At 48.7% G+C, this 14,855-nt stretch overlaps 1 protein-coding gene across 1 annotated transcript in view; it reads right to left on the bottom strand.

Moving 5' to 3' along the window:
• Positions 1 to 4,148: 4,148 nt before the first annotated feature.
• Positions 4,149 to 14,855, bottom strand: part of GLG1 (golgi glycoprotein 1) — a 127,706-nt gene continuing 116,999 nt past the window's right edge. Inside the window, 7 exon segments of the mRNA NM_001244140.1 lie at positions 4,149 to 9,071; positions 10,239 to 10,345; positions 10,956 to 11,076; positions 12,410 to 12,517; positions 13,416 to 13,517; positions 13,695 to 13,837; positions 14,588 to 14,711. Coding sequence (NP_001231069.1) covers positions 8,904 to 9,071; positions 10,239 to 10,345; positions 10,956 to 11,076; positions 12,410 to 12,517; positions 13,416 to 13,517; positions 13,695 to 13,837; positions 14,588 to 14,711 — 873 coding nt within the window. The 3' untranslated portion in view covers positions 4,149 to 8,903.

Below are 14,855 nucleotides of genomic sequence, written 5' to 3' on the forward strand. Positions count from 1 at the left end.
TTTCCAGTAGTCATGTATGGATGTGAGAGTTGGACTATAAAGAAAGCTGAGCTCCGAAGAATTGATGCTTTTGAACTGTGGTGTTGGAGAAGACTCTTGAGAGTCCCTTGGACTGCAAGGAGATCCAACCAATCCATCCTAAAGGAAATCAGTCCTGAATATTCATTAGGACTGATGCTGTAGCTGAAACTCCAATACTTCAGCCACCTGATGCGAAGAGCTGACTCATTTGAAAAGACCCTGATGCTGGGAAAGATTGAGGGTAGGAGAAGGGGACGATAGAGGATGAGATCGTTGGATGGCATCACTGACTCAATGGACATGGGTTTGGGTGGACCCCGGGAGTTGGTGATGGACAGGGAGGCCTGGCGTGCTGCGGTTCATGGGGTCGCAGAGTCGGACATGATTGAGCGACTGAACTGAACTGATGGGGGTGCCAAAGCCCTCCCACCCCATGGGACTGTTTCCCAAGTGAGACCATGAGTTAGTGGAACTGGGAGTGGGCTCTGAGCCTCTGAAGGGGCCTGCTCTGCTCAGTCTGGGACAGCTGCTGCCCAAGAAGTGGGGACCTGGCTGCTGAGCAACAGTGGGAGCGTTAGGAGGCCCCACTCAGATTCCCAGAGGAAACACCAAGCCTTCAGGAGTCTAGGAGGCTTGAGCGAGGGCCAGCTTCTCCCGGGGAAGGCCATTTCAGGAAGCTCCTCCCACCCATTAGGCAGCCTGACCACCCACAGCGCTTACCCAGAAACCAGACAGTGCAGGGAAAGGCAGACCCGGGTTCTAATCCCAACTCCAACTCCACCTCTGGCTGGCTGCATGATCCTGGGCGAGAAAGTTATTCTGCTCTGAGACCCAGTTTCTTCATCTATAAAATAGGGCATATATTTAAAAGTCATTTCCATTGGTTTGTACAAACAACATTCATATATTTTTAAATTTGAAATTTTTAAACTTATTTTTAACTTAAAATTCAAAAACTGGAAATAGAACTGCCTTATGATCCAGCAATCCCATTGCTGGGCATACACACTGAGGAAACCAGAAGGGAAAGAGACATGTGTACCCCAATGTTTATCGCAGCACTGTTTATAATAGCCAGGACATGGAAGCAACCTAGATGTCCATCAGCAGATGAATGGATAAGAAAGCTGTGGTACATATACACAATGGAGTATTACTCAGCCATTAAAAAGAATACATTTGAATCAGTTCTAATGAGGTGGATGAAACTGGAGCTTATTATACAGAGTGAAGTAAGCCAGAAGGAAAAACATAAATACAGTATACTAACGCATATGTATGGAATTTAGAAAGATGGTAACAATAACCTGGTGTATGAGACAGCAAAAGAGACACTGATGTATAGAACAGTCTTATGGACTCTGTGGGAGAGGGAGAGGGTGGGAAGATTTGGGAGAATGACATTGAAACATGTAAAATATCATGTAAGAAACGAGATGCCAGTCCAGGTTCGATGCACGATACTGGATGCTTGGGGCTAGTGCACTGGGACGACCCAGAGGGATGGTATGGGGAGGGAGGAGGGAGGAGGGTTCAGGATGGGGAACACATGTATACCTGTGGCGGATTCATTTTGATATTTGGCAAAACTAATACAATTATGTAAAGTTTAAAAATAAAATAAAATTAAATTAAAAAAAATAAAAAAGAACAAAAGGCACTAAAATAAAAATAAAATAAAACAAAAAAAATTAATATATGATTTATTTAAATCCTTACTTATATTCAAGTACATATTTACCTTATAGAACACTTCTTATTCTTTCACGTAGGATTCCTTTCGTGCAAGTCTCATAGTGATAAATTATCTCAGCTTTTGTTTATCTGACAACATCTTTATTTTAAAGGTTATTTTCATTAGGTTAAAAAAATTCTACGTTTGAAGTTTTTCTTTTCACTGTCTTCTGATTTCCATCGTTTATGAAGTCAGTCATCAATCTTAGTGTAACACAATACAAAGGTCAGAAAAAAATTTTTTTTCATGTTCAAGGTGTCTTTATTGGTTGCTTCAAACTATTACAAAGTAAGAACTGCTGTTGGGCCCCTGGTCTCAGTAGTAGAGAAACAGCCTTAAAACCCTAGAGACCCAATTCTCCAAAGTTTCTCTCAGAGTGTGTGTTGGGTAACATTTTTTTTTCCTGGTGCAGGATTACACACTGCGCTTAGTTATTAAGTCTCCCCTTAGTCTCCTTTAATTTGGAGCAGTTCCTTAGTCTCTATCTTTCGTGACTGAGTGAAGGGCAGTAATTTTGTAGAACATGGCTTGGTACGGGTTTGTCCAGTGTTTCCTCACGACGGATTCAGGCTCTGCACTTTTGACAAGAAGACCGCAGAAAGGATGTTGTGTTCTCAGTACATTTTATCAGGAGGCACGAAATGTCCATCTGTTCCATTCTCCTTGCCGTTAAGGTGGATCACATGGTTTAGCTGCATTTTTCCACTGTAAATTACTGTTTTCTCTCTGTATTTAACAAGTAATTTGAGAAGACACTGCTGTGCTACAGGTCCTTTTGGGCAATGGAGACAGGAACCAGGACCAAGGTCAGACGCGCCCACTGGAGGTCTGTCGGGTTGGGCAGACTTTTGGGGTCAGGCCAGTGGCTTCTGCCCAGAGCTGGATGAGGGCTGTCTTACTTGGTCACACAGGCCCCAAAGCCTGTGTGCCTGGTCAGAGAAAGAGCCCACAGCAGGGGTGCTCATTTGGCTGCTAATCAGCTGTTTTGAGAAGTCGCCTCCCCACCTCTGTGCCTCACTTTTTCATCCAGGTGAGAGAGCTGGATGGTCTAAGCTTCCCTTTCTGGCCAAGACCCTTTTGTTCTTAGCTCCTTTTGAGAACAGAAGCTAAATGGCTCTGAAGATTGAAGTTGGCCAAGGAGCTTTTACCTGAAAAATCACACACAAAACGTGGGCGCTGCACGTGCTCAGCTGCATCCAACTCTCTGCGACCCTCTGGATCGCAGCCCGCCAGGTTCCTCCATCCATGGGATTCTCCAGGCAAGAATACCAGAGTGTGTTGCCATTCCTTGCTCCAGAGGATCTTCCCAACCCAGGGATTGAACCCATGTTTCCCACATCTCCTGCATTGGCAGGCAGGTTCTTTACCACTGAGCCACCTGGGAAGTCCTAATTCATTCAAAGACTGCTAAGGTGTCAGCCGGGCAGCATAACCCATTCATTGCTGCGGAGTCCCCTGGGGGGCTGAGGGCAGCCGGGCTGGGGGAGCCACTTCTCCCTTGTGGGGATACTAGTGACGAGGAGCCTAAACCCACAGCTCAGTCCCCCACTTACACAAAACAGGGTGGCCCCTCCAGGACACTCGTTCAGGGCTGATGGCTGCCCAGAGCCCCCTAGACAGAGGAACAGTACAGATGGGGCTCAAAATGCCTCTACAACCCCTCTCTCCTTTCTTCTACTCTTCACCCTCTCCCCCTCCACTCTGCACCCAGGCCCACTATCTCCTAAACGACAGTTGCTGAAAATGGATTTGAGGAGTCCCGAGAAGAAACCCTGGGTTCCAGGTTACCCCACCTTTCGAACTTAACGACCCATTTCATTACTCGAATACTGGTATGGCCATTACTACTTCAAGAAACCTTTGCTATCTGCAATCCAACACCCAGATGCAAATGAGCTTTGCTGAGAGCAGAGGAGGTAGAAGACAAGATGTGGGAAGGGTGTCGTGAGGTCACCGAGCTCAGGACTGGAACGGGGAGACAAGCACTGACTAAACGTGGACGCAGCAGCGCCCAAACGAATGTGGCCCACCCACTTCTGGGCCTGAAGGGGAAGGCAGCCATCAGACACCAGGTGCCATCCTGTGCTGCATCTATAGGAAGGTCCAGACGTGTTCCCCGAGAAGCCTCATGACATGGCTTAAGCACATCAGCAGAAGGAGTAATTCTAGACACACGAGACTGAGGGTCAGAAAACCCGAGATCTGCTTCCAGCTCTCCTATAAAAGGCCTATGGTCCTACTCTGCTTGACCTAATTAACCAAGAACAAGGGCGTTCGAACAGTAAGTTTCTGAGCATCAGTGGCAAGTTCACAGCCAGCGCTCACCGCTCTGGAGACTTCTACGAGCATAGCAGGTGTTTGAGGAGGGTCCTCCCAGTCACCACAGAGAAGATTTAACAAGTAAAAACCTGCAAACTCTTTATTAAATTCTCCCATTTCATCTGTACAGAAAAAAAAAATGCACATTATGTTCAGAATCTCGGTAACATCTCAAAATTACACAGCATGAACATGTAAAAACAAGGAACTGCCAGGATTTTATACATAGAAAGAAAAACCATTTACAAAAGAGGCTTGTTACTTTTTTTTTTTCCTTCTAAAAAAAAAAAACAAAACACACCAGTTTTTAAAGGCCTAAGATCTCACACAGCATTTGCTGGACAGTCTGTCTTCCAGCCTGGATTGACCCGGAAACACTGCGTGGGGAGGACGTTCAGTAAGCCTCGGGCTGCCAGCCCTCCTGTCACTCACTCTGGCCAGGGAACCTGCTCAAACCATCAAGTGTGTGCGGCACAGGGCCCGCTGGGCTCTGGGGTCCAGGTGTCAAATCAGTGTTGGGGGAAGGCAAAACAGAATAGAGAGGCACTGTCTGAGTTCCCGCCTTGCCCAGGGAGACTCCTCCATCGCACGGCTGCCCATACCCCTACACGTGTGCTGTGGGGGGTCTTGGGAAGGAGGACGGGGAGGAGACCACCACCAGGATCCTGTCACCACCAGCCCGAGCAGACAGTCCCACCTCTGTGCTCCAGGTGACCAACAGCCCCTGGGTCTCCTCAGTGATCTCACTAGATGGCATGGAGGGGCCCACCACTCTCAATCAGTCTGGGTTTGCTAATGACTTATCTTTTGTCTGAGGTCTGGGCATGAAGGGGGATTGGGCCTCGAACTCGACTGCCCTGCCTGACATGTGACACTGGTCCTGGGGGAGAGGAGGACCAAGCGGAGTTTAGCTGGAGAGATGGCCAAGCAGAGATGAGACAGAAACCTACCAACCAGAACATCAGCTCCAGCCCCTGGTCCTTTGGGAGCTGAAGACCAGTGGGGGAGCGGTGATTCAGAAGTGGTAGGTCCTCAAAGACACAGGGAAACTCGGGGCACTGGAATGCTGCATTTTATAAAACTACTTAGGTGTTGTCCAAATGGTGAGAGTAAATAAAAGGAGTTCTGAGATTTTTCAACTTCCTAAGAATTGGAAATACAAGTAAACACACCAAAATGCACGATTCAAAAAACCCTGTTCTTTTTATTCTATGGCCCAAATTTAGTTTGAATGAGTCAGGCTATGTTGGATGGCTTCTAAGGGTCCCTACTGCAGGTTCCTTCCCTGTACGTGCTTGCGTGGAATAAGCAATATGCGGAGAACACTTACTTTTTGGTGGGGGAGGGAAAGAAATGGGAAAAGCAAAGGCTTTTTTCCTCAGAGGAACTTAAGACCAGCTGAGAAAGGAGGTCCCACAAAGCAACCGATCCTTCCCCGGGTGACTCAAACCAGTGGGGATCTTTGGGACAGACAGTGGTCCCACAGCCTGGAGGTGGTGCACACAGGAGTGAATCTTCTCCTGGGAAGGGGGAGGGAAGTCAGCACCCTGTCTGATGAAATGTAAATGGAGGCTACAAGTCTTCACTACTAGTTTCTCTTGTTACCTGACCTCAGGAAATGGGAACAGATGAAATCTGATGGCAAATTTCCTGTCACATCTTCTAGGAAAGCAGAGTCTCCCTCCCTCTCCAGCATCCCTGAGAAGAGTGCGTGCAGGATGGGAGTCAAGGGCCGCAGTGAGTAACAGTCAACACCTGCTCACTCAATCCTAGAATTCCCCTTGCCTCTTAAGGATGCACTGGCTCAGAACAAACTGATGGGGTCCACAGAACTGGGCCTGTGGGTGGTACCAGAGTGTCAGGGAATGCTAAGGAGGGGGGCTTTCCTGCTGGAGTGAACCCAGGCCTGTCTTGGAGCATCTCGCTAGCAGACTTCTCTTGGGACAGCAGCGATAGCGGAGGAAGGCCAGGGACGTGCAGGGCAAGACCTCACTCCACAGCCGCCTTGTGTGTGAGAAGCTCCGTGAGGGGGAGCAGTCAGCCTCGTCCTGCACATTCTATTCAGATTTCTGATTCCCTGCACTGCAGGGCCGCCAGACCAGAGAACTGACCTCCCGGCTCCTCTGGACTGCTGTGGAGATACTCGGTCGGCATCTCTGAGATTCGAGTGAGTGGACGAGGCCTGATGAGTTCCCTGGTTACCGTAATCTTCAGCAAGGGTATGGACCCTTGGTCTTGACCCAAAACCGTACCTGCTGCTGATGTAACTGTTCCTGGATGGGCTAGACATCAGATGACGACAGAGCAAGAGGGCCGTCAGCTCCCCCACTAGGGCCATGGTTTCCTCTTGCCTAGTTCTTGCCTAGCTGATTTACCCAAGAGTGACCTATGAAGCCAGGGACCAGAGGCGGCTCAGAGCCTGTTTCTGTCATACCGAATGAGGTACAGAATGGACATAGCTGGGCCATAGTTTCTGATGATGTATGAAACTGCTCAGTCATAGGAAACTACTCCAAGTTGGATGGTGAAATGCTTTCTGGCAACAAGCGATCAAAGATACCGGCAGAGTTATACCTTCTATCTATCCAGATCATTTCTCAAGGTGATGGATGTTTCAAGAACCAAACTTTTTTTCAAACTTCCAGATCTGCTGCAGACAGTTGAGATCATCTCTCAGTCCAGAAAGAAAAGCATCAAGACACAGTAAGCTGTGGTGATGTTTTACACACGTGGGGAGGGAGACAGCAGAGGAGGAGAATGGAAGCCCCCCCATCAGATGGGAAGTTATTCTGTGCTGTAAAGCACGTCACACGCATCAGTGGGGGCCTGTGTACATGTGACAACCCTGTTCCTCGCTCTCAGCACCTGCCCAGAGCAAGGGAGGAGCCCCAGGAGGTGCACCATCCACCAGCTCAGTTTAGTGCAACAGGGGTGGAAGGAGGGGTGGTGCTCCAACTCCAAGAGGTTCAAATGTGATGAGACAGAAGACCCGCAAGACAGCTGCTGAGAATCGGGAAGACCTTAAGAGCAGGACCTGAGGGGACCTGTCAGCTTAGAACCGCCCTTGGTGACTGGTGGTGCCCGAGGCAGGGGGCGTCTGCAGCTGGCGCCTGGAACCCACTGCCTCCAGCAAGAGTAGCAAAAAGGAGAAAGAAAGAAGCAAACCACAGTATCAGTATTCCAATATCCGTCCGTCAGGGTTAGACGAGGAGCCACCTGGACCAGCTGACCCATTTGTCCTGAACACGTTCCAGGGAAGACAGAGGGGGCGGGCCCGCGGCACGCGCGGACAGTGGCGAGGCGGGGCGGGGCCAGGCAGGGTGGGGCCAGGCAGGGTGCACGGTCTATGTGGGCAGTTTTAGGCACGTGATTTATAATACTCTGTGGACGTCTAACAGGTTAATAAAATATATATTATATAAATATATCTCCTACTGTACACACTGCCCTCTTGTGCAGCCACTGGATTCCGTGCCCCAAACTCAAGCCCAGGTGCCCCAGGCTGAACCGTGACGCCCGTGTGCCTCCCTTTTGATACTCCAAGCCTGTTATCTCTACGCTGGAGGGTTAAGCGATGCTCAGGAATGTTTCCACAAAGCTCAGACTCAGCAAAGACTGATGAATCATCCAAGTACAACATTTAGCCAATGCCTACTACCGTGGGGGGATGCAGCCAACGGACAGAAAGGAAAGAGGAGAAAGAGCCTCCATCTTTTACTGGAACCATGTTCCACGCCCTCTGCATGAAGAGGTATGAAGGAGCTTGTCTGGGAAGGTGGCCCGGAGCCTGTGGGAAGGTCAGCCTGCCATCCCTCCCTGAGGCCAGGCTGCGTCTGCAGAAGCCACTGTTCCTGACCTGCATTGTTGCCTGAAACATGAACCACAGTGGGCTGATTCTGCCCCCACCCTGCTTCCCGCCCTGGCTCCCCCTGCTGGGTCGCAGGCACCCCCGGCAGCAGAGGACTCAGGGAGGCACTGCCACCCCAGCAGGGCCAGTCCAAACGCGGAGAGCCCCGTGCAGGTCTGGAAGGCAGGCCCTGGTGCCCAACCTCTCGTGCAGAGCAGTGGACGGACGAGCTGCTCATACCCCTGGGCCCTGCTCCAACCCACCCGCCCTCAGCCTAGGGGGCCCACTGGGCGAGCACGGCAGAGCGACACGTGGCCGTGGGTCCTGACCCGCAGTGGCTCTGCTCGGGTAGGGATCGGAAGGCATCACTGTTTCAGCAGAAGAAAACAAGACCCCAAGTGGGCTGGTCAGTCGTTTCCTGCTACTTGGTGAAGTCCGTGGCCCTGATGGGGCCAAAGGTGCTTCTGAGAGGTCAGCCAGACATCCCGGTTACAGTGTGTTAGGTGCTCCCCTCTAACGTCCTGCCTTCCTTTTACACCGCCACACAGAAGAAAGAACCCCATTGCTCAAATCAAGCCTGGAGGAGATGTGTTACTATATACATTTTTTTTTCCTTTCTTTAAAAAGATTTTTTTTGGTGTTTTAAAAAAAAAAAAAAAATTCAGCTGAGTTGCAGGTCAGGTGAGTTGGTTCCGGAAGTACTGGTAGGTCCATCCGGATGAGAGACTTGTCTCTGGACAGGGAAACCCGAGTCTGCCGACAGAGGCGATCCCCAAAGCGGCCGGCTGCTGCACGAGTGGTCAAGGAGGACACCATGGACGCGGGAGGAGTCTGCGGCGGACGAGGCGGTGGGCGCCTGCTGCTGCTCTAACGTGAGTGCTGGGGCCGCCGCGCAGGAGGGCGAGGTGAGGGGTGCGCTATACAGGAGGGCTGTACAAACGGGGCGCCAGGCAGGTAGTTCCTCTGGGGCTCCAGGCGCCTCTACCTGTCCTTGAGCTCTCGTGTCACGCGCTTGGTGATGCGTCCACACATCAGGCCGATCAGGAACAATATGCAGATGCTCCCGCTGATCACAGAGAGGATGTAGTTCTTGGACGGGGAGGTCATCACTTGCATGGCGAGGTCAGAGAAGCCGTCCGCTGGGGCTACCTGGAAAACAAACGGTGGCATCGCCCTCAGAGAGGTGTGGGCTGAGCCGATGCCCACTCGAAACTGCCCCTCGGTTCCTACCGTAACTGGGGTCATTTCTTTAGGGGAGAGAAGACGGTGAGGGATGAGAAAGTCAAACACAGAGCTACAACTGGCTTTCCTGATCATAGTGCTGTATACAGCTGCCGCACAAGATGAGGCAATGCGGACAAATGCAAAGTGGCGGGCTCTCAGAAGCCAACACAGCCATCACCACCGCCAGTGCGCTAAGGGCCCTCACACGGAGGACCTGACCACGTGCCGACAAAGGGCTCAGCATGCGTCAAGCATTCAGTCCTCACACCAGTCCTGGCATATAGATTTCACGACTCCCACATCACAGGTGAAGACCCAGCAGCCCAAGGGGTGGCAAGGGGTCAACTGATTTGTACAAGGACACAGGTCCTTAAATATTTTGATTTATTTTCCTCACACACTGCTGCCTTTTTAAAAACAAAGAGAAAAGCTAACGTTGTGGTGGATGCTCCTTCTGTCTTGACTTGTTTCCATTCACCATCATATCATCAGCATCCTCTCCCCCACCAAAAACAACCTGCAGACATGACTTATGCTGACTGAATAGACTCAAACCAATCCCCCAGCTGTGGACACCGAGAGTCTAACCAGCCTTCACGTCAGTGCTTTCTCCAGTGGACCTCTATGGCCGCCTGCTCTGGCAGAATCAGGACCAAACGGCTCCCCAGGTGCGCACGGATCTGTTCTGCTGGGTCTCAGTTTAGCCTGGGTGCCCAAGAGGGTCTGGACCAGAGGTCTGGGCTGCTTCTACACCCATCCGTGTACTGAGAACAGCATGACGGGTCTTCAGATTAAAGTGATCTGAGCACCAGCATGTGCCAACAGAAAACAAGCAGTGGAGTCACTGAGAAGCAATCCTTAGTGGCTCAGAAGTAGAAACCGATGAGGAAAGAAGAGATCAATTCATGTCTCAGCTGTCCTATCTGGAGATGACGGCTCCAGGCTCACAGAGCCCAGGAGTCCTACAGGTGCACTGAAAGATGTTTTCAAACACAATGATTCATGACAAGGACAAAGGGTCAGTGAAGTAACTCAAAGAGACTGGGAAACTCAGGGAACATGTCACTTCAGGAGATTCTCGAGGTTCGTTACCTTTGCTGCGTAACTCCACATTTCAATCCGGTCATTGAGACGTTTTTTGCACTCTGGTTGTAACCTCACCCGCTTGTCCTCCAGGGCCTCCATAAGGCAGGACATTTCTGTGCAAGGAAAGGGGTAAGAAGAGTCAGAAGATGTACAGAACAGAGATTTCAGTAAGGCTGGGGAGAAGGGTACCTACCACCAGGGAATTCAGATCCAGAGGCTACCCAAAGTGAAATCCCTTCAAGGACACTTCACCTAAGAGCTCACATGGAGAAGAATGTCTAAGGATGGCTCTCCGGACTCTCTCTTAAAACCTCTTGATTCTCAGAGGACACACGTGGGTCAGAAAGAGCCGTACCCTTGCCCAGGTTCCACGTCACGCAGGACCTGACCTCAGAGCCCACTTTGGCCACTGGGGAAGCTGTCGGAGCCATTCGCTGGGCAAGGCAAGGAAGAGGGCCATGATGATGGCTTTAACTTTTGCCTCCCTGGTAAGTAACTCAACTTTCTCTTGTCAAATCTTTACCTCTGGTCAGGGCTGTACCACTGTACACCTGCAGATCACTCCTAAACTCACTTTTCACAAAGCATCAACGAGGCCCCCAAGGGTGCTGTCTATGGTTGAGCTGCAGCTACAGAACAGAGTTGCTGTAACTGATGTCTCCGCAGGACCTCTGCTCCTCCCGAGACAGCTCAGAAAGGGCTACAGTGAACGCAGCGACTTACGACGCCCTCGGCCAGGGGTGATGGCCGCACAGTGGTGTTTAATGTCCAGGGCACAAGCTGTATGAAGAACCGGGTCCACGAAGATGTCTGCTTTGCTTTCCTTCAGCATGTTTAACACTTCCTAAGGCAGGGAGATCACAGAGAGCACTCTTATAGAGGACACACGGCGAAATCTGTTGTCCGTACATACTTCATGCACAAACATGTCAAGGAGAGAAGGTTAAGCCAACAGAGGCTACTCGGAGATTGCTGGCAATGTGGTGAGGGTGCAAAGAACGGAGATTGTTAGCATCCAATTTAATTCAATAAATGTAATTTGGGGCCCGAGTGTACGCACAGCTGTTTGCTAAGCAAAGCAGGGCAGTATTAAGATCAGAATTGGGTTTTGGCATTCTGGTATACCATATTATTAAATACTAAGTGTTAGTGTTTACACTGACTTAAAGCAGTTCTTTTGTTTCTACAGAACTCTGTAAACGTGAAAACTGAAAATCAGAGTAATAAGCTATATTAAAATTCCAAAACAGAAGAGCACGTTTGTAAAATGTCTCACTTTATCGACATTACTCTCAAAAGGAAAAAAGACTTGTCAGCACCTAACTTCTACGGTGAGAACAATTCTTGTCTGAGTTCAAAGATGTTCTGATCAACAGAAATACAAACGGAACAGAACTGAAATCAACTTGGCAGACACTGTTATTAATGATGAAACTGCAGTAGACAGTCCAGAAATACTTTCTTATGTAGAAATTAGTGTGCTCTCAATAGACTGTAAAAGAACAATAAAAGCAAAGCAAAGCAAAAAAAAAAGTATTGTTCAAAAAGTCCTCCCTGAAGTTAAATGAAATCATTTGATGAAATGTTTGCAGGAAAATACGTGGATTTAGCATTCAAGCAACTCCTACCATTCTTCAGACCACGTGGAATCAGAAACATTTTTAGCAGATGAAAATATTTGCACACAATATTCACACTGATTCAACAATATTATTCAAACACTTTTCCAAAAAGAGATAAAGCTTTCTAAAAAAAGATCAAATATATATTATTTTGCTTATCAATTTCATAAGACAATATACGTTAACTCATATTTTGATGAAATTTTTTATGTGATGTTTCTGAAATGAGCTAGATTTTTAGTTTCATTAACTCTTATGAATGTAGTACCCTTACCGGTATATTGGAATTGACATTTTACTTCGGCATAGCACTTAAACGTTGGTCTAGTCATGGAGACGAGACATATTCACAACTAATTAGTAGGCGTGTAAGAATATTTAAGTTACAGGCAATTAAGAGTCAAAAGCCCAATGAGTTTGGTAAGAGGAATGGACAGAATCCCTGGAAGGCAGGTTTTGATTTTACCACCGAGATGCACAGTCTATAGCTTTCAGAGGAAGAAGAGGAAGAGGAGAAGAACGCAAGCGACAGAAAACGGAGACTAACGGAGTCACCTTTTTACAGCCTTCTGTTTTGATTTTGAGCAGGTTGACCTTGAGGCACTCCTCCACCTGGCCGGTCTGCTCCTGGGCTGCGGCTTCCTCGGCGCACAGACTGGCGATCTGCTCGGGACACACAGAGCACAGGCAGCCCTGCGCGCTGGGCTCCTGGGCCTCTGCATCACACAGACTCACGATCTCCCACAGACGTGACTGGGTGCCTCTCAAATGGGTCCCTGGTGGCTTTCACTCCCCTCCCCCCACATGGCATGCCAGGCTCTGTTCTCCTTCACAAGAACTGGCACAGAGCCGAAAAACTTGTCAACACGTGTATCTTCATGCTGTCAACCTCCAGGCCTGAGTCAGACTGTCCCAGGCCTGGTCACAGAGACTACTCCCTGATTGCTCAAGAGGAAGGTCAGATAGCCAAGTAAAATCCTAAAAGCAAAGGCTTGACATTCACAGAACTTCAGGGTAAACCAAGCTGCATAGCTTGGAAACACAAAGGGGTCCTGACACATAGCTTGCAGCGCAGATTTAAAATGTAGCCTTCTTTTGGAGAGCTTTATGAGTAAGCTTCTTTGAAATACCTTTAAAACTCATATCCATAAAACTGATGTATGGTGAACAAAGTTCTCAACATGGCCTTTTCCAGCTAGGAAGTCAATTTCCAAGAATAGGCCCTTCATCAGAGGTATTTATTACAGGAGCACTTCCATTTTTCTGGCAAGTGTTGGGTGTGTTTTGGGTTGACCATCAGAATAAGGAGAGGGAAGACCAAATTAGACATAGACAGATATAATAATACTCATGTTCTATAGAGAAATATGGAATCAAAATTGAACAGTGTTGAGGACTAAGGCCAAGTCAAATTCAGTGTTAGAAAGAACCAGAAGCTCAGACAATGGAGAGCCTAGAAGAATACTGGATTCAGGGCTGAAGGGAAAGAGTAAAGAACTTATCTCCAGTAAAGCCCTCCTGACCAGCTCTGCTCACAGCAAGTTCTGCACCCACACCCTACCTCGTCCGAGCAGTGCAGCTGGAGCTGAGGGTCCAGTCGGTAATCCAGAGCAGACTCCTGGATGATGATCCGGATCTGGTCCTCACAGTCTGAAGAGAGGCGCTACGCGTGACAAGGGAGAGGAGGTCAGCCTATTAGAACATGTCAGCTTTCCACCTGGGCCCTGGCTTGGGGAAGATGTGAGAAAGGTCTTGGGGAAAGTGGCAGTAAGCTAAGGACTTCCAAAGAAAACGCCGTCGGAACTAGTGGAGGCCTCGTGCAAAGCCCAGGGCAGTTTACCTGGTCTGCATATCTCAGCTTGAGGCAAGAGATGACTTGACCTTCTAACTCTGAATCATCCTTGGCCTTAGTCAGGATCCCATGACAGAATTTAGGGATGTCGGCTTTGCAGGCTTTCCTTAGCACAGGGTTTAAGCGGTAATCTAGAAGAAAGGAATAAGCACGTGATAAAATACTCCACCTGGATTCACAAATGTTTTGAGATCCACTTACCCAAAGGGGACATATTATGTCAATGACCATAAATAAACCATTAATTTTTTTATCCAGTAAATGGAGGACCTTAGTTCCCTGACCAGGGACTGAACCTGGGCCACAAGAGTGAGAGTGAGGAGCCCTACCACTAGGCTGCCAGGCAACTCCCTCACGACGCTATTTTAAATCCTCAACATAGTGTGGTGGAAGGGCAGACGTGGAGAATCCTACTTCCCAGCAGCTCTGCAGGGTTTACTGAGACCAACATTCTAAGCAGTCCTCACAAAAATCACGCAGACATCAGTACCCTTCCCCATAATATATATATTCAAAAACGCTGAATATCCAACGCAATTTGACGATTAAGTTACAAGGTCTTGCAACTTCGAGATTAAATGTCTCTGTTCTGAAACAGATCACCCACGCATTCTCCTGCCACGTGCATGAAGTTTTATTCAACGTCCAGACTTTTTCAAAGAACTCTAGCCCTAATTCGTTTTGGATGCCCTGTAACGGCAAGCTCCCCATGACTCTGTGTTCCTCTGGACCCTCTTCAGGGAAGATGTCACCTTGCTCACTACATCCAGATTCTTAGCAGTCACAAGCCCCAAAGCACCTTTAGTTTAGTTAGGCAAGTATATGCCCACTCAGCTCCTCCGAAGCTCTACCCTGTGGGACCAGGAAAGCCAAGACGGTACCTGTGTTCTGGGTGATCTGGCGCTTGGTTATCATCTGTTTGCATTTGGGATCCATCAATTCACTGTTTTTATTTTGCTTCAAACACTGCAACATAGTTTTGGAATCTGCTTCTGGACAGAATCTCTGCAAAAAAACAAAGTTTTATAAAAGTAGTTAATTGCCAAATGCGGCAGTTAACTCCATATTTATCACTCTTACATCTTCTAGGAGCTTATGACAGAACCTAAAGGTATCACTTGGGACAAGAGAAACAGCAAGCCTGAATAA

The sequence above is a fragment of the Bos taurus genome, chromosome 18 (genome assembly GCF_002263795.3).
Source record: "Bos taurus isolate L1 Dominette 01449 registration number 42190680 breed Hereford chromosome 18, ARS-UCD2.0, whole genome shotgun sequence".
NCBI classification, from domain to species: domain Eukaryota; kingdom Metazoa; phylum Chordata; class Mammalia; order Artiodactyla; family Bovidae; genus Bos; species Bos taurus.